The sequence below is a fragment of the Exophiala mesophila genome, assembly GCF_000836275.1.
Source record: "Exophiala mesophila strain CBS 40295 unplaced genomic scaffold supercont1.1, whole genome shotgun sequence".
Taxonomy (NCBI): domain Eukaryota; kingdom Fungi; phylum Ascomycota; class Eurotiomycetes; order Chaetothyriales; family Herpotrichiellaceae; genus Exophiala; species Exophiala mesophila.
Window position 1 is genome coordinate 2,617,057 of NW_015622504.1, and position 26,731 is coordinate 2,643,787.

At 51.1% G+C, this 26,731-nt stretch overlaps 7 protein-coding genes across 11 annotated transcripts; 4 read left to right on the forward strand and 3 right to left on the reverse strand.

Moving 5' to 3' along the window:
• The first annotated feature begins 253 nt into the window (after positions 1 to 253).
• On the forward strand, positions 254 to 2,012 carry PV10_00830. Of its 2 annotated transcripts, XM_016364948.1 has the most exons (3): positions 254 to 498; positions 670 to 803; positions 890 to 2,012. In XM_016364948.1, the coding sequence occupies exons 1-3, from the start codon at positions 395 to 397 to the stop codon at positions 1,663 to 1,665; spliced, it is 1,014 nt and encodes a 337-aa protein (XP_016228597.1). In that variant the 5' UTR covers positions 254 to 394; the 3' UTR covers positions 1,666 to 2,012. The 2 variants fall into 2 exon arrangements, with proteins under 2 accessions (XP_016228597.1, XP_016228598.1); XM_016364949.1 differs by having other exon boundaries at positions 670 to 2,012.
• PV10_00831 (uncharacterized protein) lies at positions 1,913 to 4,317 on the reverse strand. The gene is made up of 2 exons (XM_016364950.1): positions 3,183 to 4,317; positions 1,913 to 3,132 (listed from the first exon to the last, which is right to left on the reverse strand). The coding sequence occupies exons 1-2, from the start codon at positions 3,984 to 3,986 to the stop codon at positions 2,044 to 2,046; spliced, it is 1,893 nt and encodes a 630-aa protein (XP_016228599.1). The 5' UTR covers positions 3,987 to 4,317; the 3' UTR covers positions 1,913 to 2,043.
• A 3,972-nt stretch (positions 4,318 to 8,289) lies between these two features.
• Positions 8,290 to 14,858, forward strand: PV10_00832 (uncharacterized protein). Its single transcript, XM_016364951.1, has one exon. The coding sequence runs from the start codon at positions 8,389 to 8,391 to the stop codon at positions 9,385 to 9,387; it is 999 nt and encodes a 332-aa protein (XP_016228600.1). The 5' UTR covers positions 8,290 to 8,388; the 3' UTR covers positions 9,388 to 14,858.
• On the reverse strand, positions 11,178 to 15,987 carry PV10_00833. 3 transcript variants are annotated; one of them, XM_016364954.1, is made up of 3 exons: positions 15,691 to 15,987; positions 15,552 to 15,629; positions 11,178 to 15,404 (listed from the first exon to the last, which is right to left on the reverse strand). In XM_016364954.1, exon 3 carries the CDS (start codon positions 12,834 to 12,836, stop codon positions 11,520 to 11,522), a length of 1,317 nt encoding a protein of 438 aa, XP_016228603.1. In that variant the 5' UTR covers positions 12,837 to 15,404; positions 15,552 to 15,629; positions 15,691 to 15,987; the 3' UTR covers positions 11,178 to 11,519. The 3 variants fall into 3 exon arrangements, with proteins under 3 accessions (XP_016228603.1, XP_016228602.1, XP_016228601.1); XM_016364953.1 differs by having other exon boundaries at positions 15,552 to 15,987; XM_016364952.1 differs by having other exon boundaries at positions 15,481 to 15,987.
• Positions 15,988 to 16,157: 170 nt separating this feature from the next.
• Positions 16,158 to 17,716, forward strand: PV10_00834 (uncharacterized protein). Its single transcript, XM_016364955.1, has one exon. It carries the CDS (start codon positions 16,275 to 16,277, stop codon positions 17,499 to 17,501), a length of 1,227 nt encoding a protein of 408 aa, XP_016228604.1. The 5' UTR covers positions 16,158 to 16,274; the 3' UTR covers positions 17,502 to 17,716.
• Positions 17,717 to 21,207: 3,491 nt separating this feature from the next.
• PV10_00835 (uncharacterized protein) lies at positions 21,208 to 23,695 on the forward strand. The gene is made up of 4 exons (XM_016364956.1): positions 21,208 to 21,548; positions 21,693 to 21,797; positions 21,859 to 22,951; positions 23,039 to 23,695. The coding sequence occupies exons 1-4, from the start codon at positions 21,390 to 21,392 to the stop codon at positions 23,323 to 23,325; spliced, it is 1,644 nt and encodes a 547-aa protein (XP_016228605.1). The 5' UTR covers positions 21,208 to 21,389; the 3' UTR covers positions 23,326 to 23,695.
• On the reverse strand, positions 23,415 to 25,839 carry PV10_00836. 2 transcript variants are annotated; one of them, XM_016364957.1, is made up of 3 exons: positions 25,031 to 25,839; positions 24,329 to 24,974; positions 23,415 to 24,259 (listed from the first exon to the last, which is right to left on the reverse strand). In XM_016364957.1, exons 1-3 carry the CDS (start codon positions 25,111 to 25,113, stop codon positions 23,921 to 23,923), a joined length of 1,068 nt encoding a protein of 355 aa, XP_016228606.1. In that variant the 5' UTR covers positions 25,114 to 25,839; the 3' UTR covers positions 23,415 to 23,920. The 2 variants fall into 2 exon arrangements, with proteins under 2 accessions (XP_016228606.1, XP_016228607.1); XM_016364958.1 differs by having other exon boundaries at positions 23,415 to 24,974.
• Positions 25,840 to 26,731: the final 892 nt, after the last annotated feature.

The window sequence follows — 26,731 nt, forward strand, 5'->3', positions numbered from 1 at the left end:
GCATCCTTCGGACGAGGACAGAGTATGTCATTGATTATTGACATTGTGAGCGGTCAGGCAGCGTCAGGAATGAATTTTGTGAGTGTTGAACTGTGGCACGGACTAGAACTGGAATGTGCCGGGTCGGGGCTCCTCGCAGCCTGCGTTTCCGAAAATCATCTCGCTTATCGTCGGCGGAAAGTGCATTCAGATATCGCCGCACCTTCCCCATCCGAGGCAGCAGACCGCATCTTGAACTTTCTTCCAACCCGTTCGTCATCTCCTTTTGTTTCTGGGAGCTCCCAGGTTGACAAGGGATATTGCAAGGACTAACCGGGCCTCCAGAGTTATCGGTGCGGAGATCAGGGAGTGTCGCTGTGTCCTCCGGCGTGCGCAACACATTCCACAAGACGCCATGGCTGCGTCTCTCCCCGGAAATCGCGATCTGCCTGCATCTGAATATGACCTGTCTACGTACTGGGGTCGAGTCCGACAGTCGGCGCACTTGACTGATCCAAGGTAAGCAACAAACGAAATACGCTTTACCGATCCACCACGGGAGGGTGTCCCTTGAGACAGCATTGCACCCCCATGAGCAGCAGTGCTGGAGGTGGAACCATACTTCAGTACAAGTCTCTTTCTCAGTCACGCGACCAGGAGACAATTCAACTAACATGCCCAATCTCCTAGGACCCTGTTCGTATCGGCGGCGGGACTCGAAAATGCAAAGAAGCTGGTCACATCATACAAGACTGGCGAGGCCAAGGTCATGACGCCCGAGATATGGAATGCAAAAAAGGTGGTGGATTCTACTCTGCATCCTGGTAAGACATACACACACTGCGTTGCCCATTTCCCATCTCGTCGCAGGCATGGGTGGAAACTCACAGGGTGATTTATATATACGCAGATACCGGACAACCAGTGTTTCTGCCGTTCCGCATGTCCTGCTTCGTCATCTCCAATCTCGTCGTCACAGCGGGCATGCTCCAACCCAACATGACCACTGCCGGAGTCGTCACCTGGCAAGTCATCAATCAATCTCTCAATGTTGCAATCAATAATGCCAATGCCAACAAATCATCTCCCTTGTCCACCAAGACCATTATCCAGTCATACCTCCTCGCCGTGTCGGCATCATGCTCGGTTGCGGTTGGTCTCAACTCGATTGTGCCGCGCCTCAAACGACTGTCACCCAACACGAGGCTCATCCTCGGTCGACTCGTGCCCTTTGCCGCTGTAGCATCGGCCGGTGCACTCAATGTATTTTTGATGCGGGGAGAGGAGATCCGTCGAGGCATCGACGTGTTTCCAGTCCAGTCAGACGCTGAAAAGGCCGAGCGGGAACGGACGGGCAAGGAAGTCGCCAGTCTGGGCAAGTCGCGCAAGGCGGCTACTCTGGCGGTTGGCGAGACTGCCATTTCTCGGGTCCTCAACGCTACGCCCATCATGGTGATTCCGCCGTTGATCCTCGTCCGATTACAGAAGACCGAGTGGCTGAAGCAACGACCGAGGATGACGACACCGATTAATCTCGGCTTGATCTTGACCACGAGTATCTTTGCGTTGCCACTGGCATTGGGGGCATTCCCTCAGCGACAGGCCGTGCTGGCCTCGTCCTTGGAAGATGAATTCCACCACCTCGGCGGTGAGGGTGGCTTGGTCGAGTTTAATCGTGGGATCTAAACTGGCAAAGGCTACCCACAAACATCGCCACGGCTCGTTCGGTCGATCGGCTCAAATGACTGTACATATCCCCAACACATAGGGTTCATTTGGTTCCGGTGCTTACGATGATGGGAAGGTTACCTTGTCCTTAAGACAACGTCGCCAGCGATTGGCAAATACCAGTTAACATGGATTTCGAAGCCCACCCCCCGGTCTGGTCACGATGGGTTCTCATAGCCACGAACCCGAATTCGTTGAGCTCGTGTATCATGTGACTTGAACAACTCGCTTTGAGAAAAGAGATTCAAATAACGGGCTATGATCCAATATTTACAAGTTACAACGCCAATCAATGTGCCTCGTCCCGATTGCTCGGTACTCGGCTCGCCCGCATTTTCACTCTTTTGCTGCATCGGCGAAACTCTTTCCCTCTTGCACTTGACTCGAAGGCTCGTCCTTTGCCTGGCTCTCCTGTTCTCCATTGCTGCCTCCCTTTTTATTTTTCTTGTTCTTCTTCTTGTTCGATTGCTTCTCTGGGGATGACTGGCCGGTCGCCTCTTCGGCGCCGGTGCCATTTCCGTTTGGGGTCCCCCCTGGTGATGCGGTTTGCTGAGCACGTTCGACGACACTGTCGAGGCTCTGTTTTGCAGTGTCCAGGCCACGTTGCACCTCTTGTTTAACCTTGTCGGTGTCGATGCTGGCAGCAGACTGCTTAATGCTCTCGGTGCCTTTGAGAATTTGGGCTTTTGCTTGACCGGCGGCGTACTTGAGTTCCTCCCTGACCTCATCAACTTCAATAAGAACTTCATCATCTCCCATCTCTACTGATGTACGGTGCATCTCTTCGACCACTTCGCTCAGTCGCCGGGCCACGCCTCTAGATGCATCCCTGAGGCTTTGTCGGGCAACGAGGACTTTGTCGCTGGTAGTACTACTGCGTCTTCTCTCCGCTCGCTTGAGGTACGCTGTGATGAAAAACTGGGCGAAGAGCCAAGTCAGAGGCATGAGATATACGACATTGAGCAAGATTGCAAAGACTTGGCCACTAGTGTCCAGACAATGAACCCATTGAAGCTCATCCCTGAATCTCGTCTCTTCTCTCGAGACCAAGTCCTGGGCGATGTTGACAGGGTCGAACCCGAAAGGACGGCCGTGTTCATTAGGTACATTCTCCGCGAGACCTTCCCGTCCAGCAGCTCTCAGCGCAAGCTTTTTCACCCAGGCAGCGGCACCAGCAGAAGCGATCCCGATAGCACTTGAGACGGAGGAAGAAGCCTCGGCTGGGACCGTTGCAGCGGCGGAGGAGATGGCATCGCCAAGGCGGTGAATGTAAGGCACGCTTACAGGGATCTGATAGGCGACAAAGAGATGGCTGAAGGCATAAAAGACACCAACCACAAATTGAGTAATTTGAAGAGTGGTGAGTGACTGTTTGATTCGTTTGGGAACTTTGATGCCGATGACGTTGAAAAGGTAAAAGGTGTACTGAGGCTAAGTGAGCAATTGGAAAGAAGATGGTCAGGAAAGAGGCTTACCATGATGGTGTGAATAAAGGAGTTGACAAAGACAAACATCCAGATGGGTGGGGACATGTAGCGGATGCCAGCCCACATGCAGAGCATTGCTCCCGCATGGTGATAAGTCTGCAGGAGGCTGCTCTTTTTTCCCTTGGCCAGGATGATGAAAGTGTCAATGACCTCGTAGAACTTGGAGAGGTAAAAGATCCAGCCGTAAAAAGCTAGGCCCTCATTCCATAACCTTCCGACATCGGAGGAGTCTGGGGTCAGTCCGTCTGGGCCAAGGTGCAAGAGTCGATCGGTAAAGGTCCAGGCACTGGTGTTGGCATTGTAGGTGATGGCGCTTCCATGGCCACGGGGACCGTGGAGTTTGCAGAGTACATCGACAGTCTCGGAGAGGCTGGTGGTGGTGCGCCATGAGGGTAGGGAGAGGCGCAAGCCGTTGTACATGCCAACGAAAGTCCATGCGGAGTAGACAGCAAGCAGGGTGTTATGCAGCATGACTAAGAGCTTGAAGATGCTCGTTCTGCTGATAGCCCATGGCTTGTATTTGCGATTGGCATTGACCGAGTTCAAGACACTGACAATAGAGACGTAGACAAGGGCTATAGTAGCGGGGACGATCGGCGACAAAAGAGCATTGTATAGGTCAGCGGGGAGAGTGAAGGGGTGTGCCAACGTGGAATGATTTGGTGGAGGAGGTAATGTAGTTGGTTCATTCGACGGAGGAAACTTGAAGTAGGACGAGGGTAAAGTGCTGGGTTTGACACTGAGGGTCTGGAGGTCGAGGCCGAGCCGGTGGAGAAACTGTGCAGCGGACATTGTTCAAGCCAGACAACTTGGTCCCCAAGAGGAGGGAGACGATGGAGGAGGTGGAGTGAGGGCGATCAGGATGAGAAATGAGAGACTGAAGCCTGCAGTAGAAAAAGTGCTAGCGCAGGCGGTGAGGTTTTCCTGGGTTGAGAAGAAGGCGCAATGGTGGTCCACTTGGGAGAGGAGATCAGGAAAGAAAGGTGGGAGACCAGAGTCAAGGTCAAGGAAAGGAAGCAACAGCCATGCGACACGACACAGCTATTCAATTCGAATACAAGATACACAGACGGGAAGTATTCAAGAGTGACGACAGGTATTGAATTAACATTTTGGCCCAAAGCAGGGAGAGTGGATGTATGAAGTATATGCGCACTGGGTGATGTGTGTGTGTGGGAGGGGAGCACCTCGGTGCTTGGATCGAAAAAATTTCCCCAGACATGTGTCCTGCAGGTTGTTGCATGTATCGTACTCCGTATGTCGTATGTGTCATAAGAGTAACAGGGTTGGGCCGTTAGAGCTCCCCAGAAGGGTTAGATGGCCGCCCGTGCCCAGAGAATTACAGGGGTCTGGGACCATTTTGTTGGGGTTGCAGGCTGCAGGAGGGCCCGGATCGCATGCCCGAAACGTCATTCTCCAACACCCGGACTTTTTTGTTGACGTGACCAGCCACCAGCCACAGCCACAGATCGACACCCACGTCATAACTATTATAATGTCATCTTTGGGGGCATTAGGTGATGGACGGGTGAAGGGTGATGGACAAATATCATTATTCCATTATGCTAATACTAGGCCCAAGGTCACTCTATGCTGAAAGAGCCTGCTTAGTCCAACACCGGTGATGAGAATATTACAAACTCGTTTACAGCGTCTAGAACACCCATAATTTGATTTCGCTTATAAGCGGACTCGGGGAAAAGGCCAACAAAACGCTATTACCGCCTCGGAGACGGTAATGAAAAATACCTGTAGTGATATACAGTGCTGTGTAGCCTAGGGGTAGGTACCTACCCCTTGGGTACCCCTGGGTACTTACCTGTTACCTACCTACCATAACGCCTTCAATACTCTCGTAATTTTCGCAAAAGTCTCATCACTGGTAATATTATAAGGGCCTGCTTGTCCACAGCTCAAAACCGGTGGTAGCACCGAAGAAAGATGGTAGAACTAGTTTTGAGATCGTCCAATTCAATTCAGACCCCAAATGTTACTTATCGATCTGCACCGACATGCCCATGTGTACTGTGCATAACCGTCGATGAGATTCATTCAGACCCTACCTACGATGGAATAAACACCAATCAACAGCCAAATGATCGTTCAGTGATCACCACTCTCCGTAAGGTTGCATACTTGGTATACTTTAGGTAGCTATAGCAATCTAAAGATGAAGTGCGAGTTCTCCATGTACTCCATTTCGTTCCTTGACATGGAGGCCGTGAAATCCAAATCCAATAGGCCGATCCACGTGAGCTCGACCAATTTCAGTCATGGTTTTAGCATCCAGCACCATTAGATAACTCTTACCATTAGGCCCGTCCAACACAACCGACAGCAGCACACCTCCGTCCTCGTCACTAGATTCAGGGTCCTGCACGAAGATGGGTTCACCAGGAGTCTGGCCATGCTTGCTCCACCGAATTATCTCATTGGTTTCAGCGTCGTACTTGACCAATGAGTCGACAAATGTTGACAATCCTTGATCGTTGATACCATACATATAACGGTGTTTCTTGGTCACCATCCTGGGGTTGATGACGGGGAGCTCCACTGCATTCCCTGCCAGACTCTCATACTCTAGAACTGCCTGGGCTGTTCCAGTCCGAGCCTGCTTCGGAATACCAGGCAATCGGTATCGCCGGTGCTTGGCCGCTGCTGTAGCATTCACGGGTCTGTCCGGCGAGTTGGCCTTGGGCGAGTCGCTCATGAGATTATCGAGATAGAGATGATGCAACACGTCCATGTTGGGATAGATGGGAATATCTGCCACAATGTCTACCCCATCTGCACTCTCCTTGGATGGCTCCTCGTAGGCATTGATGGTGTGAAATGCAAAAAACGGTTCTGACTTATACGTAGCCACCACTCCTTTCCCTCCGTTCTCCTTTTCTCGTTTGTCGATCACAAACCAGGTTGCAGGCTGCTTGTCATCCCAAGTCATGGCGTCCAACAAGTTTCGAGTCCACAGGATTGTCGCACCTCCAGCAGTAAAGAATGAGTTCCATACACAGAGGACCACGTAGTTTTCTGTGAGGAATATCGAGTGTAGATATGCTGGCGCGTGAGTGAAGGTAGCGAGAATCGACGTCTTGCCAGTCTTTGCAGATACTCGAAACACACGGTAGGTGCCCGTCCGCCCAAATTCCAGGTTGTAGTTGAATACATCTCCCGTCACTGGGTCTGATTTGGCATGAGCCCCACTGGTTGGGCCCTTGAGGTCCGAATGTAAATTCGTCTGGCGAGCAATACCAATAGGCTCGAGTGTTTCCGGGTCCAGCATTTGCATCATTGTTGCATCGGTCTTGGTGCATAACGTTGAGATAGCTTTTGACCCCTGGCTTTCTCGAGGATTTGGGAGGCCAGGGAAGTTTACAGAGAGTGTGACTCCCACGTTGACATCGTCGGGCCCTTCGAGATTCTCTGCTGGCTTAAAGACGGATTGGACCTTTTGGAAAAATGTTCGGCAGGGGTCGTATTTGGCTGCAAAGGTGAATCCTTCCAGCTGACCCTTCTTCCTCACTCTTGCAATTAACCCATCGCAGGTCAGGCGAGAATTGTACGTCACTCGGACGGATGAGCCTGGCTCAGGTCGGTGGATCTGAAATCGATGGACCAGTGAAAGACCATCGAACCAGTGATTGACCTTGAATGTTTTGGATTTTGCTGTTTCTATTGACCGTGGTCCGAGTCCAGTCCGGAACAAGACCCCCGCGGTATACTCAGGGATGCTCCCCTCGACCCTCAGCTCGACAGGCGACCTCTCTTCAGCATGAACGTCAAAGCCTTGGGTGTTGGGCCAATCTTTGTAATGTGTAATCACACAAGTCTTTGTTGACTGGGAAGTCATTGTAGTAATAGTTCTGATGAATGTTCGCTGCAGACTTGTCATAAGCCAAACTGTGCGCTTGAATCGTCGAGACTGAGGTCAAATATATTTGTCTACCGTCTTCAATGTGCTGTAACCAGTCGGTCAAATGTTTCCCCCGACCCCTCAACACTAAGTCCGTAACAACAATAGAAGGACTTGCTAGGCGCGCATATCTATATGATTTGGGGTATATGGTATTCAAGAAACAGTATCATCCGCGAGGGCAGCCTTTCTCAGCCTTGCGAACTCGCGTTACGGCCGAAGGGGATCGAATTGGCACTTGGCAAGTTGCCAAATTGAGACTGTTGTGCGAGCTTCTGGGGGAACATTGCATAGAGAGATCGGGTAAAGGATGATGAGGACATCTTATAGAGATCTAGGACTGTCAAGTCGTGGTCGATGCTTTTTCAAGACTAGGCGAGTGGACCTTGTAACATTCATGGATCAGACAACAGAAATCCTGCAACGGGTTACAACTGATAGAGCACAGAGAGTGCCTGTCCAGTCCGAGATTGAGGTTGACGCTCGCTCTCGCTTTGACATCGTATTCTCCACACGCTAGCACCAATGGCCCGCAAAGTCGCCAACAATTGAGTCCAGGTTGAACAGTGGATGACAGTGGGCAAGTCTGTGATTCGTAGATTTGATGGCCCATGACGGATCGACGACTTTTACGCGAGCGGCTGCTCATAAGACGTTGTTCTAGATGCCTTCTGCTCGCTAGAAGAGGGCCGTTATGCAGCCTGGTAGGCTTCACAATCTCACAGTTGCTATCGGCTATTCTGGTGTTGCAATGTCTCGCGCCAGAGACTTCATGAGAAACCGAACATACAACCCGCCTTTAGGAGAACTAATATAGCCAGTGAACCTCAGAATGTGTTTGAAGGATAGAAGACGAATGGATTCTGAGAGAAATTCCTAATTGACTGACCCAGGCTACCTAAGGGACCAAGGGATACTCTGTATTGCTGCCTACTCACACAGAGCCCTACAGGCCCGAGGCGCCCCTGGGCCCATCGCTTCTGCCCTCCAGGGGCCCCTGACGCCTGGCGCTTTGGCTTGCGTCAAAGGAGCACTATTCTGATCTAGGCTCCAGATTATTGTCACCAGTCGCCTAAATTTCTCCATTAGGCCATCTTCCAAGCCTCCCGTGCATTGATCTGCGCCCGCACTTCATAGCCTAACCAGATCCTGTTACGCCTGTCCATATTTCTCGTCCTACATGAAAAGTGTAGCGTGCAATAACATCCTATTGGAAAATGCGCGTAGTCGAACCCTGCCAATGTTGACACCAGGCACAGAGACACAGAGTCATTCAACAAGATGACCGAACCAGAAAATGCCGATCTTCACATGGTGGACGACTACGATGAAGACGCAGACAGCGATTTTCAACAAGGCGATCATCTCGACGATGACAACTCGACCTCTTCCTCGGACAACGAAGACAAACCCGGCGACCACTCCACCGCAAAGTCGCGTAAGAAGACCATACCCCAAGTCAAATCATCAGCTCCGATCGAGGAATTAGACTCAGGAGATGAAGCCACCATCAGAGAACAAAAGAAGGGTCGTCGCAAGCAAAAAACCCAGGATGGCGAGACAGCCAAAGACAGTGGAGATGATTCCGAGGAATGGCGGGCCAAAACTCGTGCCATGCGTCAAGCAGAAAAGGACGACCGCAGGCGCAACAAATTGGCGACGAGCAAGGGCAGCACAATTGATGTCAACAAGATCTGGGAAGAAATGAACCGTCCCAACCCACCATCATACCTTGAACGAGACAACCCTTCTGAAAATCTCGCACCACAACGTCTTGACGCAGGCGTAAAGGACGCTGACAAGGAGAATATTCTCAAACCCCAAGACGAGGACATGATCACCATCAAACGCACCTACAAGTTTGCCGGCGAGGTTCATACTGAGGAAAAGGTGGTTCCCAAGTCCAGCGCTGAGGCTCAACTATGGCTAGCCCAACAATCTAAAGCCCCGGCCGAATCACTCACCCACGACGGGGGACTCGTCCAACGCCCGCTTCGCAAAATATCTCGGTTCGATCCTAATTTCAGTAACCTCGCCGCTTTCAAGTCATCGTGGACAAAACAAGGGCCATCCGACTCCACTTTCAAAGGTCCCAAACTCAACGTGGTGGAAAAGAGCAAAATGGACTGGGCCCAACATGTGGACACCGAAGGTCTCAAGGAAGAGCTGGCCACGCATGCAAAAGCCAAAGAAGGTTATCTCAGTAGAATGGACTTCCTCAGTCAAGTCGAGATGCGTAAAGAGGATGAAGCCAAGATTGCGCGCATGAAAGGACGGTGAGCCGTCATGTCTCAATCCAGCACATCCAACACATCTTGGACATGACGGGAGTCAGTGATAGTCTACCTGATCGAAAGCCTTTGATGCCTCCACCTCCACAAGCGTTTATGGGCAGCTGACTTGACCGTCACGCACCTTCCCTCACTTGTGTGACACTGTCTGCAATCGACATGAACTCGCGGAAGGTGCGAACGACCCAGGATTCCCAGACTGCTGCCACGCTTTGCTTCTCTTCAACATGGCTTCAACTCCCAGACCGACACCAAGAAGCTTCTCTCATGGAGGCGGCCTCCTTATGACGACAGCTGATCCATGGTAACGCATCTTGGACATGTTCAAGCATGCAACTACCTAGATCTCGCCCACCTGGCCCTTCGCCTCTTTCCTTGCGTCCTCTTTCCCCATTGCCCTCAGCGAGCGAGCTTCAGGATGCTCATGGTCAAGTGGCATCGTCCGAAGGAAATCTACCAGCATCCTCTGTTGCCCTCTCCAGACGAGCCACCAGTACGCACATTCCAAATTTTCATCGGCCAATTCCTGTTCCTCTGAAAAGAGCAACAACCAGCTATCACACCTTCTCTCGCCGTTCCTCCGCCCTATCTACCAGAGAATCGTCAATGTCCAGGGCTAGTTCCCTGGCTCCTTCTCCACTCGATGACATACCCGAAGCTCTTTGGGACCGAACACTCTTGCGAACTACCAGTGCAATCGAGACACGCCATGTTGATCTGTCAATTGAAGAAATCATAGACACACGCATGTCCTTGGATGACCAAGCTATGCTTGGCCTGCTCCAGCGCTCCAATAACAGAGCTCGACATCATGGCCAGGCTTCGGCCATGCAGCGTGCATTTTGTGGCATATGGGGTGGTACATCAGATCGCCTCAGGAGCATGAAAAAGAAGGTCAGAAGTTTTCCCCGGGGTATTTTTGTACGAACCCAATCTGCTCCCGCCGCTCTTCCACTTGAGTGCAATTCGTATGCTACGTGCTCAGAGGATGGACGAGGTTCTCTCCCAGCAGCAACAAATGCCAGAGCCCGCCGATTGGCTTTGTCACCGGACAAAGAAAATGCACAGCACACACTAGCAAATACTGAGAATGCCTCGTCTCCGGTCTTCATCAAACGTAGACACCCACGTGGCGGTCTGCCTGTCGACCCGAGGTATTCCCCATGCGGACAGAAGTTGTCGCAGCGATCTGGAAACACAACGATACCGGCAGTCGTAAGTGGGCCTTCGTGATGTCCGACACCAAGCTGACGGTGTCCACAGCCCTAGGTCGATATGTTGAGTACAGGAAGGGCAAGACTGTCTGAATACGTGTGGGAGATCAGATCCTACAATCGTCGTGTCTTGTGCTCCATCTGATTTTCTCGCGGATTGGTGGCCAAAGTTCATCAGAGAGACTTTGACTTCCGCAAAGACCCTACCGTGACGCCACGAATGTGGAAGCCCAGAAAGTTCAAAATCAGGGCGAATTTGAGCATGCATCAGACTATCACTCTCCATCCCAGTGGACTGAGCCTATTGGATCGGAAATCTAGACATCAGCGAAGTAGTTCCTAGCAACGTGATCATCTTCTGTGTTGGGATCATTGCGCTACACGGAACCTTTTTGATATGCATAGTCGGAAGAATGGCAGCACCCCGGCAGTTTCTCACTTGTTGAACCGCCTCACTACGGCCCGAGGCGGCCCCTTACACCCTATGAAATTGCCCACCCCTGATCGGTACATGGACATCTACTTTGCCCAGACATTGGAGTTTTGCCATGAATTGATTATATCTCATTGTCCATCCCTGGCCGAACACATTGAAGCCATGCCATTTTTTGAGAGAAAACAAAGTCAGCTATCGACTCTCTCGCTTTTCTGGTGATAATGACACAAACAACTTTTGACATGCGACTTTGGCCTCGCAACGTTCGCCTGGAAATTTGCCCACAGACATTTGCCGCCAAACGCCGTATTGCCCCGAAAATATGCCCCCGGAGTCCTCTGTCACAAGGCACCTGGAGCCTGACCTGTCTTCTCGCGCAGTTCCACAAGTTGGACTGGATCAAACCCGCTCGCTAGGCCTTGTATGGCTACACTGCAGGCTACAGGCCCGGTACATCAGAACAAAGTATATTTACAAGATGGGATATCCTTGCTTATCCAACAACCCAGACCATTCTGGGTCATAGTAGTCACTGCCTTTGTCCAAAGTAGCGACATATCTGTTACCCCGGACTCCGGGTTTTTTCGAGTGAGTATTTCTCAGATGACTTTTGAGATTGTCGCTTCTCGAGAAAGCTCGACTGCAGTCGGGCACCCAACATCTGTAAGGTTTGTCGGATTGATGTACAGTCTTTTCATGCCTCTTCATGTGCTCTCGTCGCTTGAAACGTTTCTGGCTCATGGTGTTCTTGTCGATGCAGCCCAGATAGCTACACGCGAACTCGTTCTGCGGAATAACCTCATCACAGTCAATGCCAGACTTTGTTGGTGCTGGCTTGGGCTTGGCTGACGCTCCAATCAGCTTCTTCCGCTCATAGCTTCTTCGAAACAATCTGTCCGTGGTGGGTCGACATTTCCGAGACACGTTGGATCTCATGGCTTGTTCCACTGCCTCGTACCTGATCTCTTCGACGTCGTGCTGCGATGGCACCACGAGAGGCGACAGGATGGGCAGAGGACTGCTGTTCAGGTAGGTTGAGGCTGAGAGGTGGCAATGGAGTGGAGTCGATGGCTCCATCTTGAACCCAGGTGAGCTGGAGACCACGGTCTGAAATGTCGCACTGGGCTCAATTGTCTGTGACGGCGGTTGCACCTGACAAGTGCTCCATGGCAGCAATCCTGTATCCATTCCCTGCAAAGGAATGAACTCTGTGGTTCCGTCGAAGATGGACTTGGTCAAAGCAGGGTTCGCGCCCATTGTGGTCATGCCGTGGTATTCACCTCCCAGCATGTTGTACCCATCATCTTCTCCAGGTGTATCCGACATGTGGACCCCAAAAGTCATATCGAGATGCGAGTTGTGGCCAGGGATCTCGACCTTACCCATCCACGAGTCGACGTTGACGTCTTCATGATCGCCACAAAGCTGAAGCACAGGGTGATAATTGGAGAAACACGTGGCCTTTGGGAGGTTTGTATTGGATGCAATCGCCTTGGAAGGCACCATCATCGGAGTTGTCGGGCTTGTCGTTGCCGCTGACGGCGTGAAGAACAGCTCAGGTGGCGCCGAAGTGCTGCTGAAAGACTCTATAGAGGATCGTCGCTGTGCGAGGCCGGCAATCAGAGAACTATCATTGGAGAAGAAGCTTGGAGACAATTCCGGGCACTCTGCAGTCAAGGTGAGTGGCGAGCTTTGGTCGAACGAGGTGGTTTGGTGAGGTGGCATGTCGAAGGAGCTTGCCTCTGCCCCGTACTCTGCTTGAGGAGACTGCATTGTGTGATGATACATTTGCCTTGCCCGTGTAGCGTTTGACAAGTCGAGAACAGGATCTCCACCATTCAATAACCGTGTTCAACGACGAGGAGAAGGAGGGGGGCTTGATGGGTTCTGGTCACAAGGGGTGGTTTAAAAAGACGACGAAATATAGAGTACAGGCTCGAGGGCTTGAAGCAATGGACTGCCCACCAACAGGCTTTGCTGCTATATGAGGGCTGGGCCACGGAACGCAACGCGCTGTCTTGGAGCTTGGATGCAAGGTGTGCGGGAATGTGAAGTCCAGAGAGTGGTTTGGTCAGAGGCTCTCCCCTTGGATCGTGTCAAGAGGCAAAGCACCCAGCAAAGTCCTCACACGCACACACACTCTCACACACGGACCCTTTCTTGTTTAGGGCCCGTTTCTTGAATTCCTTTCGCACCACAAGAGTCGCTAGGCACGAGAGCCCGACAAATTCGATCGACCCAGACGTGCCCCGTTTTGCAGCAAGGGAGGTTGTGTTGGATCAATTGCCGGAGTTTGGAGCACTGGTCAAAGCGGAGCATCAAGATCTCAAGTCGCCCGATTTGGTGGCTTTGGATCTTCCCCGAGTTGGCCGATTCAGAACAAGATATTCAAGCAAAATGACAAAGAGCAAGCTGAGGAAATCGAGAAGCACGCTGCCTGCTGAAGGGACAGACACTTTTGAGCCGCGCTGATTTGGATTTTGGATTCTAAACCTTGGTCATACCGGGCCGATCCCCAACATCTAAGTTTTTTGTATACTTGTTCATTTCAGGCCAATGTCCAGCAGCCTTGCAGCATGCATTTGGATGCGTATGATAATGCAGGACGGTACTTGGGAGCCAAACACTGTCTCGCTGGGTTGCATATTCAATAAAGTGCATGCATACCAGTCGAGATGATTGCAGCCATGCAGATGCAACCACAGCCACATCGAGAAATTGACGGGCGATGGAACAGCTTTTGCCCTAGTCGACGAATGCGCAACATGACAAGGAGTCCACTGGACACGAGGAAGCAACGGACCTGTATGGTACGAGTAAAGGTCGCCACTGGAGAGTTCGCAAGTTCGTGTGAGGCGTGTGGTGTGAGGGCCCTCAAAGCACAGTTCTGTCGGATGGGAATACGCGGTGGTCCTGTCCTTGGACGATGCAAGCAAGATGGCTCCGCCCATCCCCGGGATATGCTAGTATGGAATCGGTGGTCCCATATCAGAGGCTCTTGTCCAATCTGAGTCGAAACGAACACCTGGGGCTTGTCAAGTTGAGCCGGAACGGGCATGATGCGGTCGAAATGGGAGGCGGGCGCTGCCAAGATAAGATGTTCATGGATGTTGGATTGGAACAAAACGCCACAATGCAAGTGAGCACTGACCACACCGCCAGTCATCGTAAGTTGAGACTCCGTACGGACTGAACTCTATTGGCCTCGACATGCAGGAATGTCGGTCCCGTCCATCCAATATGAGAAGACAGTGTGATTGGTTATTGAACAGTATGAACATCTTGGTCCGCGTGGAGATGGTACACAGATTTGTATGGACTCATTGTGGGGATATCCCTGGAGGCAAGGCCATGAGACCCAGTCCCAACACAACAATCCTGAAGGCTGGAAGATGCTCGATGGCTCGATGGCTCGTTACTAGACGGTCCGAATCTTTGCAGCCGCACGGCTGCGCCCAAAGCAGTCTCCAGGCGTTGAAAATGCAATCCACCTGCGAGCCATCTGCGAACCAAGAACTATTGCCACGATACTAAAGCTTGACATGACTGTCGATGCCAAGCCAGGCTGTCACGGCGGCTGTTCAGGTTCAGGTTCAGGTTCAGGTTCAGCCCTCCCTGTCGATATACTTTAGGCAATTCCCGAAAAGGTTGTCCTCCACAGGTGGCGCTACCGTTGTATTTTGGACAACATACCTTGCGCCGTCCACTCTTTCGTAACCGCTCGACAAGTTTGATAGAGAGGCTCTTAATTTTTAGAGAATGCCGGTACCAACTTTTATTGTCGACTTTGACCAGGAATGAGATGACAACCTGTTTACATTTCTCTCCATACCCACATTCTGACTGCCTCCGAGATTAAATGCTCGTGATGGAAGGCAACGAGACGCAGCTTTCCCGCAAAAGTCCTTGCGTCTAGTGGTGGGCAGTTTTCAGATGTGGGGCAACAGCAAATGACTGCGTAGTGCAGCACATACCCAGGGATTGATCTAATCCGCCACCTCGAGTTGATCCTGACTCGCTATTCGCTGTTTAGTCGCATGAGCCAGAGATGGCGTCGGTTGAGAGTTCTAGTCTTCTGTCCGATCCGTTGAGCTTGCATCTCCTCGTTATTTGTTCTCGCACAGACTAGACCCTGAACTACCCCTCGGTCGAGACATCACCAAAGCGCAGGGACATATCTTGATCCCAGGTTAAAGGGAGAGATCTTGGTCTGCAGACACGGAAGGTCAAAGCAAAGCCGGAGAGGGTAACTAGGACCAGGATGTGGTTGCGCAGGATGAGTACGTCGAGATCTGGACGATGTAGAAGATGAGATCCCACCGATCTGGGTTCCAGGGTGGCTTGATCCCATCAGAACTGGAAGAAGGGGTAGAGAGCAGGTGTCAGCGTGTGCAGTGATGTAAGCTGGAGACCAGATTGAGGCATAGGTTACCAGATGTAGCATCATCCGAGGCTCAAGACATAAAGCTGTTGCCTTTCTCTCGCGTCATGCAGCAAACTCACCTGTTAAAAATTACGAGACTAAGCGACTTGAGCTCGAGTTCACGTAAATCCTTGGAATCATTTGTCGCATATCACATGCTTCGGACGTCGTCGTGAAAGACATGATTAGCACCCCTTCTGGACCGTCGTGGGGACTTACTTGGTGGGATCCGTTGCGATTGGAGAACAAGCGTACAGGGCTGTTTCAAGTACTCCGTAATCAGCGAGCTGAAGTTAAATCGAACCTTTGACGCGGCTGGCGCTTCCCCATGCAACTCTTTTCAGGTGTAAACCTTAGATCTCTGGGCCCAGGGATCGAGGGGCTTCTCCGCATTTTGACAACCAAATTAGCAGGGCCCGAGGATGACAATGCCTTGCATCAGTTTCAAGTGTAGGTTAGCTCCACACGGTTACGACTGATTTAGTTGGAAGTGCGAAACTCGTCAGGGGACTGGTATTCAGTATAGGGAGTCGATGATGAAGGACGAGAGAGGCGCAGAGGTTGTGAGATGCCAAGAACTTGTAATATTCACGTGACTTGTATGGTTTGTGACGTCATCTTGTGTTTCCAGAAACAACAATCAACACCAACATCAACGACCAACATTTTCAACTCCATCTCCGTCTCAACCAACCTAGCCTTGGGGTCTTGCGGAACAAACCACCTGCATTTCAGGTTGGTGGCCCACTCAACATTGCTGTCCATTGACGCCGACGCGACCATAGTACAAGGTGGCAGTCGCAATGGTTCAATACAATCCGGCGTGTTACCTGCCCGCTTCCTGGTCATCCTATATTCCCAATGCCATCGCCTGTCCTCCGCCGCCTTCGCTGGCTTCTACCATCTACAACTATGCTACCTGGCCATTTACCTCCACTTACGGCACCGTGCGGTCACTGACCGATGCTCTGATCGGCCTCCCATTCCTCTCCTTCCTCCTCATTCCCACAGTCGGCTCGTACTCTACCAGCCTCAATCTACTCTTCTTCTACCTTACCTGGTCGACCCTTGTCCTGTCCCATCCTCCTCTCCGAGTCGAGATCATCGGCACGCTCGCTGTTCGCATCTTCTTCTACATAATTCCCTCATTATTCTTTGTCGCATTTGACGTTCTGTTGCCCTCGGCGGCGGAGAACTTCAAGGCCCTCGGTGATGCTGCCCTCCCTTTCAAGGACGCAAAGCGCAAACAAGTCATTCGTCATTTCCGCATTATAGGCTGGTCTCTCCTCAATATTATCCTCTCCGTTGCGGTTCAAGGATGTGTGGAGATCCTCTTTACACAGGTCTTTTTGATCCGCTCTGCTCTGCGGGTCACCACTACACTCCCACTACCATTTGGGATACTCAAAGACATTACCAAGGGCTATCTGGTCCGCGAAATACTGGCTTACGTCTTCCATCGATACTTACTGCACGAACAGCGTAACAGGCTGTCCCATGGCCATTCAACCTGGTACCACTCTCTATCTACACCTTTTCCACTGTCCGCCAGTTACGACCACCCGGCGTCCTACCTGGTTCGCTCATTCTTGCCGACATACCTTCCTGCCGTTCTGTTCCGCTTTCACTTGCTCACCTACATCATCTATTTGACACTGGTGTCGGTGGAAGAAACTTTCGCTTACTCAGGCTACTCGACGGTGCCAACGAATTTTATCCTTGGTGGTATGGCCCGTCGCACAGATACACATGTCTTGTGCGGGGGAGAAGGCAACTACGGGCCATGGGGGCTCATTGACTGGGTCATGGGATCTAGTGTTGGAGATGATGTCGTGGATGATATCATGCTTGAGGCGGACAAACATGATGTGCCGGCTCGGGTAGAAAAGCGAGTGACCAAGGCGAGAGGAAAGGCGAATGGCAAGGCTGCAGAACTCAAGGACCGGTTGACTGGCGAGAGAAGCTCAAATGCGAATGGCGGTGCAAGTCCAAGGAAGAGGAGAACAACAAGAGCAAGGAGCGATAGTTGAACAATCGCTTTGTTTTGGATTTGAGGTTTTGTACATTGCTATTGTTGTATTGTCTGTCCACCACACACTGCTTCCTTGACAGTGGTCATGCTTTGGCGCTGAGTTTCCGTTGCGGTGTCCCTGGAGTGGTTGGATTGATATCTAGTCTGTTATTTCGAAGGATACCCAGTGTACAAGCTAAAGAATGCAATGTAAAAAGATACCCATTTGGTTGAGCACGAATGAAAAGTTCAGTTTGGGATCACGTTGTTGGCTACTTAATGTTTTGAATACTACTATACAATCAAACTTTTGAGGTTTGAAACAGCAGAGGCAACGACACACAACTTGCAAACCTCATTCGCCATAACTAGGCAGACAAGACCAGGTTGTAGCGCTACTCTTCGAATGGTAATCGTTGAGATGGAACATGGATTAAAAATGCTGAACTTTCAATGCCAGCTTTTCTCCCCAGCGTCCGGTGTCTTGTTCAGTAATCACGTTGTGAGGTGAGGTCGACACTAGATTGTAGCCTTGGAGCTCATTGGTTGTCACAACTTCTCCTCCATCCTGATCGGGAAGTTTCTTTCAGTGGGAGATGATGGTCCCGCCTCTTAAGAACCTTGACCGGCGATTGCAGATTATTCATAACTAACATGACCATGGAAGTGGCGTATTCCGACATGGTATTCACTGCTCAATTGCAAGAATTCTGTCTCGATCTCGCTTACACGGGCACCAATTCGTTAATTTGTTCCAGGCATCTAAATCTGTCGAGATTTGAGCCTCACGGACAGAACGCCGCCACCGTCAGCCTGCATCTAGGTTCATTGTTCAGATGACTAAACAGTCTCGAACGAGGCCCGGTAAATATTTCTCGCCTTTCTCTAAAGAAGATCCCGAGATCATTGGACTGCAGTACTTATGTGGGCGAGAACTGGGTCCAGAAAGTCACCGTCAAAGGAGACACTCCAGTTTAATCGTAGCTCCTCCTTCTCGAAAATTCTTCACTCCCTGAGTGTTGGATGATTTAAGGGTGTGACAAAGCAAAAGACAATATAATCCAGTAGGCGCCAACAAGACGAGGAAATCCACAGCACAAGAAAGAGTGAGATCTTAAATCTTCGACCGCATACAGCAATTCGAGTCGGCCAAGGCAACGAGGGCATCTCATTCCATCAGAGACAAGGGTAAAAGACATCTTGCTCGAAACGGCAGTAGTCTAACAAGAGTAGCGAGTCAAGGAGAAGGACAAACCTTGGAGAATTCAGGGGAAGGGTTTCGACACCAGATACCCCACCAACATGGCATCTGACCGACTGCGGAGTATTTTGCCTTGTCTGGAGCGTGGTGAAACTATCACCAGTGACACACCACGACTAGACACATCCACCGATGTTGTTGGCCAAGGACAACAGGGAAATCATGCTGACACAGAATTTCTATTCATCACTTCGACCGGGAAGAGGTCCACTGTGCAGAACTCTCAGCAACTGAAGTCTTTGCGCTCGCATGTCATGCACAATTACCTAACTCGAGCACATGCGGATAGAGAGGGTTCGGACCAGGATGTCGAGCATGGTACAAACGGCCAGCATGGCCCCATCATGGGTTCAGTCAGGGGTCAGAAACTGAGATTTCGATTAAAGCCGGGAGCTCTGGAACTGACTGGGCGGTCTCGGAACCGGAAACAAAAGACGAATGACGCCAACCTCAACGCCATGGGGCAAAGCGACAAGACCAGATTGGGCTCAATGCAGAAGCTACGCCTGCCGTTGACCGGGCCTAGTGCCGAGCGGATCGATCCTTTTGCATCGTTGGCGATTCGTTTGGACCCAATCGACGAAGCCATCCTGGTTCGATTTCGGCAGGTAGAGAGATGGCCGTGGTGTCCAATCAATGGCCAAGGACTGTGGCTGCCGTTTGCACTGTCTAATCCAGTCGTTTTCCACGCCAGCATGTACTCCTGGAGTATGAGTTTTCGAGCAAGAAGAGGACTTAGTCCTATCATCTTGCCTGATGAACCAGAATCAGAGCTGCGGCTGCTTCATCACAAGGGTGCGGCGATTTCTCTAATTAACGCTCGATTGTCAGATCAAGACAGGGCTGTGAGCGACGAAACGGTGGCAGCAATTGCAGCTTTGACCAATATCGCCCTTGTCACTGGGTCGCGGGAGGAAGCGACAAAACATATGCAAGGTTTGCGACTGATAACGGAGATGCGTGGTGGGCTCTCATCGTTTTCGGGCGGCATCCAGGACCATTTGGTGCGACTAGTCAGCTACAACGACATGCTGTATTCGGAGCTGTTTGACGAGGAGTTGGCCCCTTACCAACCCAGAGTGCTGGAAGAGTCTTGGTCAGCGATCGAAAAGGCAACCTTGAGTGGCCCCTTGCCTGGTATAGGCGGCACGATGTTGAGGAGCGGTGGGATCAAAGGACATGGAGTGATTGAAGTCTTGGAGGATGTTCGACAGCTGTGTTACTCGGAGCAGGCGCATCCATTGAATGGCCTGGATGAAAAGGCACGCATGACAAGAGGGGATTCGTGCCATCGCCTGGAGCGGCGGCTGAGGATGATGGTCCGCAGGAGCGAAGACAGTGAGCTCGAGGAGATGGGTCAGACGGTCTGGAGAGTGGGTGCGATCGCAGGGCTAGCGTATGTGCATCATCACCTTCGAGGAAATCCGCTTCGCTATCGACAATTTGAGGTTCTGTCGGGGCAATTGCATGATACCTTGGAAAAGATGCATCCTGATCTGATGGAGTTCGACTTTGCTCCTGCAATGATTGTGTGGGTGCTCAGCACTGCGTGTGTTGTGTGTCAAGGAGGAAAGATACATGATGAGTTCCTCGCCAGATTGGCAAAGGCATGTGCTAGATTTGGGTTGATGACTTATGAACAATTCCGTCGGATGTTGAGAGAGTTTCTATGGACAGGTCAGCGTGACGAGGAGAGATCTTTGGAATTGTGGCAGCAAGTTGGGACTTTGTTGTACGGGTCTTGGTCTAGCGAGCCTTGAGTCGAAGCAAGGCAGATGTCTGCGGCTGGAGCACTGTTGCGGATTTGATGTATTGTAGACGTATGGATATAGAGGATGTAATCTAAAAAAAGTCTCTCCCAGAAGAAGATGATGATGATGGTAAGAGGGGGTGGCCTCGCACGCCGCATCAGATGATGGAAGGTGCGCCCCAAGCTTCACAATTTTCTCCTTGAGTATGCTTCTTAGGCTTCTGACAACACTAACTGGCGCCTAGGGGCCGAGGGACTCCTCGGGCTAATTTATATGGCATCTTGCCCCTCCAAAGGCCCCTCGGGCCTAAAACCCCCTCATCACTGCCCAAAAGCCCAAGGCAAAGGTTATGGCCCAGTAATGGCCCAGTAACGCAGGTCAGAGCCCCGGATTTCAAGTCTCCTCTTATCAGCTAAAGTCCGATGTGACACCCGCACACAGACAAATTATATTATTGATGGCATCATTCGTTAGTTCAAGGTTGGAGTCTGGGAAGGAGACACCCAAAATCTACTTACTCTAGTACTCTTCAATTTCATCTCATCATCATTATCGTTCTCGACATAAACGCACCTAACCTGTCCACCAACTCGACCAGTCTAGTGTTATACCTACCTACCTAGGTATAATTATACGATTCTGATCGCTCTCAAGGCTGCAGGCTGCAGCTCAAAGAGCCGCTTGCCCCGGGTTCGTTTTCGTTTGTTGACAGACTCCTAGACTTCCTCGGGCGAATTCGTCCCCGCTTATCGCGGCATCCCGCATCCGTCTATCTCATCTCACCACCCCATTCCTATCTCCATTCCCTTCGACACCACTTCATTCACTCTCTTCCTTAACGCCTGCCTGGTGATCTGATCCTCTCATACGATCTATCGCTAGAGCACAAGCAATCATGTCGCAGCTGCTTGATCTCTCTCCGGAGATCCTGCACAATATCTTCTCCCACGTTCCCCCCACCGACCTTAGCAGATTGTCTCGCTCTTGCCGGCACTTGCACCAATTTATCAATAATGACGACTTCCTCTGGAGACTACAATTTTTATCTCGATTTGTAAGTCACTCATCCAGCGCCGTCTTTCGATTCCTCACCCTGGCTTTTACTGCTACCCATGCCTTTGCATTCTCTTCACCCACGTTAATTAATTGGATTCACCCCTCAGAATTCTATATGACTAATACACTTCACCAATCCTAGGATCCGATTAACGACTCCTCACCGTCAACATCGTCGTGGAAAGACAGGTTATCAGTCTTGACCAACGTCGAGAAGATTTTGGCTTCGGAAAACGAGCAAGTCAAGGTACATCTCTTTACCGAAATTTGACTCCCACCGGGTTACTAATGACCAAATTCCTATCTAGGACGACAATGTCGATGAGGTACTCAGAAGATGCGTTGAACTGGCCACGAGCGCCCCTCCCTTTTCAAGCAAGAACTTGAGGTTCCTGAATCGACTCTTCCGCAATCCCCTCAACACATCCAATTTCCTCTGTCGAGCCAACATCTTCACCACCGCCAAGCCGAGTCTATGGCCATGGAAAGATTCGCCAGAACTTCGCCAACTATCTGCTCGTCTCCATGTACTCTTCGGCATCGATCTAGAAGCCTCCTGGCCACATCGAGATGAACTCTGCCCTCACTTCTCAATCGATGAAACCGCCCCCGATGCCAGCCTATATCCGCTCCGCTTCGTCCACCCATACGCTCGCTCACGAGTCTACGATCTTCGCCGCTATACCCAAGCCAATATGTGGGGACCATTCCTCGACGATGGGAGCCAAGCGATAGATTGGGAAAAGGTTCAGGCTATTATGATTGTTCTTGCTTACAACCTGAGAATCTACACAGAACGGAGACTGCCAGTGGAGTCGGATCTTGATGACGACGATGACGATGACGATGAGGAAGAAGAAGATGAAACACCTTCTTCACACGCCTCTAACTCCTCCCCGTCCGCGGCAACAACACCCGCTTCGACCTCTCCACGCTCCGCCTCGTCCAATTCATCTTCTTCGACATCCTCGAGAACTCGACCTCGAGCCTGGTCGCCATACAGCGCCCAAATATGGGAGTCCCCCTTCCATGGCATTGCCAAGAATAGCTTCAAGTCTCAACCTCTTGGTCCTCTCGACAACGTTACTCCATCACAACACCCAGAGCTTGATGCCTTGGACCCTTTTGGAATCACCGGCACCTGGACCCGCGTTGTTTGTTTCCTTGACTACAACGACTTATACACCTTCAACTTCGAGAACGGAGACATCCCGCTCGCCCAGGAACGGGAACCCATTAGTACAAAGGAAGCCTTCCGCTTGATCCGGCTGCAACTTCGTGTAACAAAGATTGAAGAGCCTGGTCCGGATGACGGCAAGGACTATCCCGTGGTCCATTTCGAGGGTACGAGCAAGAGCTCATTCATGGCCTGGGATCCTAATGCCAACAGCCGCATTCGAGGTATGTACTCCCCCTCTGGTCTCTCCCCTGTCGACTTTTCGCAGCCATATACAGGAGACATGTTTCTAAAAATATTCATTTCTGTAGGTACGGTACGCCAGACCCCCGGCGGTGCTATTCGCTGGACAACATTCAGCATCTTCCATGGCGAAGAGCGATGGCGCAGCGAAGGCGTCCAGATCGGTGGTCCGCGGTCCGCCCGTGGCGTGTTGGGCAACTGGTTCGACAAGGACTACGAAGAACACGGTCCCGCAGGCCCCACGGCGTTTTGGAAAGTCAGTGATGACATCGTCGAGGACAAGCCCGTCGTCACCACCCTTGGCTTTGAACACAACTGGGCAGATGAAATCGTCCACGTGATTTTCTCAACGTAATACAATGCCATGATTAGAGACAGCGACGGGGTCACGACTATCAAGACAACTGCGATGCCAAGAGCTTGGACATATCTTTGACTTCTTTCGACGGACTTGGCTTCTCTTTGATTTTCGTACTATCGACAGTCCATCAGGATGTATGGATGACGAGCAGAGCACAGTAAAGGTGTCAGATAGGAGGATATTAGCCTACGATAATCGTGTCATCACGCCCGTTCGGATCATCAAGATGTCATGATGGGTGCGCAGACAGCATCCATGGTATGTTCTGGCCATATCGGAATGTACAAATCTTCCAATGCACATGTCGTCAATATATCAAATTCATCGCCAAATGTGATAGTCCCTTTGTGTATGTAGACAGTTCTCGTAATCACACATACAGAGTCTGTTGACAACCAGGCGGATCCGTCCACCGCGATCTCATGGTTGAAAGCCCGTTCCGATCCCAACACCCCGTCATCCAATACGGCCTTTTTAGAAAAATGTTGTGCAAAATGAAACCTCCAAGTCCAAGGAGGGAATCCAACGCCCGCTAACATGTCATCATGGCTACAAACAGGGCGAAAACCCCTTTGTCGCTGTAGCGTGTTCAGTCGATCTCCATTCGGCCCTGAGATGGTCCAGCGTAGGTGTTCTTTCCCGACGCCACTCCTGGCGACATCTCCGTTGCGTACGGCGCATACGCGCTTCCCATTGGTTTCTCGTCGTCTTCAATGGGTCGTATCTTGGTGATGTATGGTTTGAGTCCTTTGCCGTAGTTGTGTGCACAGATGCACGCAAGAATAATGGTCAGGATGATCAGAATAATAGTCAAGACGGCGAAAGTCGACAACTCTTTTCGAGCTGGCTCGTACGCCTTTTCTCGAGCCGCCGAGTACATTCGTACCAGCTTGAAAATGAAGTATGCTAGGCCGCCAAAATACAGAATCTAGATAATGCTAAGGTCAGTAAACCGGTACTCTCGGTGCAGATCGGAGCGGAGATGAGGTGAGCTTACGATGACGCCAATGGTTCCCCAAAGATTCTCCTTCCTGACGAACCAAGCAGCGGCTAGAAGAATCAAGATGGTAACAGGAATGGCGGCAATAGTCAGAGCAAATTCGACATTTTGTTGACGGGTAACAATAACGACGAATTGGACGGTGAAGCCGAGGAAAAAGAAGAAATCGAACTTGAGCAGGGCGATATAGACCTGGTAGTAGAGATATCGGCGTTTCATACGCAGGTCGGCTGAAATGCGTTTGTAGATGGTCCAAGCGAACTCGTCGTACAACTTCCACGCGATAAAGGCCATGCATACGGTGCCCAAAGCCAGTATACAGGGGATGGCCAGAAGGAATGGTCTGATGTCGGACCACAGGCTTTTGTGGACTGCTTCGGATTCGGCCAGGGAAAAGATGGCGTCTCTGATTTGTTCCATTTGTACCGCACCATAGATGAGTAGGCCAATGTTGTACATAACAAGTCCAATGACCTGGATGGTGTTCTTCATGCGGAGGGCATCCCAAACCAACAGCAGTTGGTACAGAAAGCCAAAGATGTATAATGTGAGAAAGGTAGGGATCGTGCGGACTGAACTATCGTCATTACTGTTCGGCGCATCCGAGTCTCTTAGATGGATTTGGAAATGGCCAAAGACATAACTAGAGAGTGTGCTTAGTAGTGGGATTGGTGATGTGCTTGAGGGAGATTCAATTACCTCTCAAATGCTAGGATGATACATGCTTGTACCAAAGCGACAATGGCGAAGGCCCAAGTCCATTTCGTATTGGGAATGTACATTTTCGAACGAAACCTCTTTGGTGCCTGGTTGTTTACAGCATAGCCTTCCCGGTGGTGGTATCCTCCAGGAATGGGTTGGTAAGTGTCTTGACCTCCGAGGAGGGAGTTACTGATGGCGTGAGAACGAATTTTGACGATGGCGAGGGTGGTGGTGAGTGATTGATAGGGGATTGGGGTGAAAATACCACAACCTCAAAAGGTTGTGGTCCGGCTCAGCGACGGTTTGTTGTTGGTCTTGAAGCGGAAGAAATCACGCCAGTAACCGTTGGGCGTGCGTTTGGTGACGAGGGGAAGATGAAAGTGAAACTTCTGGAAAGGTGGCAAGGGCAAGGCGGAAAAGAGGGAGGCGAAGTCAAAGTCTTTGGGTAACGTCGAGGAGTGTCACAAAGCGTTGGATTCAGCGAGCTCTTGGGGGTCTTGGGTCTTGCGATCGCGGCTGAAACGCAGGGAGGGGAAGAGGACCGAAGCGGATTGGTGAAAAGGGCGTCTGAAGTGGCGCCAAGAGCCAACTAGGACGGGTGACTTGTGAGGGATTTGACTGCAAAATCGGGGACTGAGGCACGCGAGGTTGAAGAGTTGGCTTGGGTGCTTGGCTCAAAGGTGGGAGGCACTGAAGGTAAGGAGAGGAATGAGAATTCGAAAAAGTGATCCGAGTAAAAAGTGTGAAACCGGATCAGATGAAGGAAGATAAGAATATTATTATTGTTCCAGACAGCATCAGCAGCCACGACCTTCCCAAGTGGTTGACGGAATTAGAAACAGGAGAGCGGCCAGGGCGAAATAAGGATGGCGGAAGAGCCGAGGACTCCAGGTCACGGACTTCAGAACAGGGGACGGCTTCTCCCATTCAACCATAACCTCATGCCACAGTGCCCTTGAGCGAAGAACGAGCAGTCCCGTGCGATGGCCTTACTCCGTAGACTACAACAATAGACGGACCTTGAACTGCTGCTGCTGCTGCCGCTGCCGCTGTCTAGGAAGTCACCTTGTTGCCTCGAGTGTTCGCTGCAAGGTTACAGTCTTTCAGTTCAACTATGAGCAACACCGCTGTATTAATTAGGTGGAGATTTTTAAGGCTGTCTCCAACGGCTCATAGGCATACGACTGACTCGTAGGTATACCCCCCGGGTGACATCCAGTGCCTCCGAGTTCCGATGCTCCTCCGCTCTCGCTATTTTCACTGATCACTGGTCGACCCTCACCAGGGCCAAGGGCCCTAGGCTGAGGAGCCTCAGCCCTCGGCCCCATCGAATAGGTGCCATTGGTGCCCCCAGAAAACCCTTGTCTGGTAAGGCTTGATCCTGCCTAAGAGGCTGACTGTGGCATATGGAGCACGGCTGACATTCTGTGGGCCGAGGGGCCAATATAATTTGACAGCCTGGTGTCCATCTGTCCATTGGGGCTGATCAGGCTGTGTGAATGAGGCTGTACACCCACAACACCGTACTCGTAGAGCACAAGTAGATTATATGGCACGCCTAGCTATCTCATCTCCTACCAAACTCCACCTGGCACATTGTGTCACTCAGTATTGTGCAGATTCACGTCTGAACCGTTTTCATTATAATGTCAATACATTCAGCCCGGGCAATTGTAACTCCGTTCTACATTTGTCCCA

What these genes read in the sequence shown, in the direction of transcription:
- PV10_00834 (XM_016364955.1), top strand. Translation starts at nt 16,275, where the DNA reads ATGGTTCAATACAATCCGGCGTGTTACCTGCCCGCTTCCTGGTCATCC.
- PV10_00833 (XM_016364954.1), bottom strand. Translation starts at nt 12,836, where the DNA reads ATGTATCATCACACAATGCAGTCTCCTCAAGCAGAGTACGGGGCAGAG.
- PV10_00835 (XM_016364956.1), top strand. Translation starts at nt 21,390, where the DNA reads ATGTCGCAGCTGCTTGATCTCTCTCCGGAGATCCTGCACAATATCTTC. An exon ending in TACAATTTTTATCTCGATTT is followed by an intron (nt 21,549 to 21,692) that starts GTAAGTCACTCA and finishes CACCAATCCTAG; the next exon opens with GATCCGATTAACGACTCCTC. An exon ending in CGGAAAACGAGCAAGTCAAG is followed by an intron (nt 21,798 to 21,858) that starts GTACATCTCTTT and finishes ATTCCTATCTAG; the next exon opens with GACGACAATGTCGATGAGGT.
- PV10_00832 (XM_016364951.1), top strand. Translation starts at nt 8,389, where the DNA reads ATGACCGAACCAGAAAATGCCGATCTTCACATGGTGGACGACTACGAT.
- PV10_00830 (XM_016364948.1), top strand. Translation starts at nt 395, where the DNA reads ATGGCTGCGTCTCTCCCCGGAAATCGCGATCTGCCTGCATCTGAATAT. An exon ending in GCGCACTTGACTGATCCAAG is followed by an intron (nt 499 to 669) that starts GTAAGCAACAAA and finishes CCAATCTCCTAG; the next exon opens with GACCCTGTTCGTATCGGCGG. An exon ending in GGATTCTACTCTGCATCCTG is followed by an intron (nt 804 to 889) that starts GTAAGACATACA and finishes ATATATACGCAG; the next exon opens with ATACCGGACAACCAGTGTTT.
- PV10_00831 (XM_016364950.1), bottom strand. Translation starts at nt 3,986, where the DNA reads ATGTCCGCTGCACAGTTTCTCCACCGGCTCGGCCTCGACCTCCAGACC. An exon ending in CCTTTATTCACACCATCATG is followed by an intron (nt 3,133 to 3,182) that starts GTAAGCCTCTTT and finishes ACTTAGCCTCAG; the next exon opens with TACACCTTTTACCTTTTCAA.
- PV10_00836 (XM_016364957.1), bottom strand. Translation starts at nt 25,113, where the DNA reads ATGTACATTCCCAATACGAAATGGACTTGGGCCTTCGCCATTGTCGCT. An exon ending in ATCATCCTAGCATTTGAGAG is followed by an intron (nt 24,975 to 25,030) that starts GTAATTGAATCT and finishes CACACTCTCTAG; the next exon opens with TTATGTCTTTGGCCATTTCC. An exon ending in GGGGAACCATTGGCGTCATC is followed by an intron (nt 24,260 to 24,328) that starts GTAAGCTCACCT and finishes AGCATTATCTAG; the next exon opens with ATTCTGTATTTTGGCGGCCT.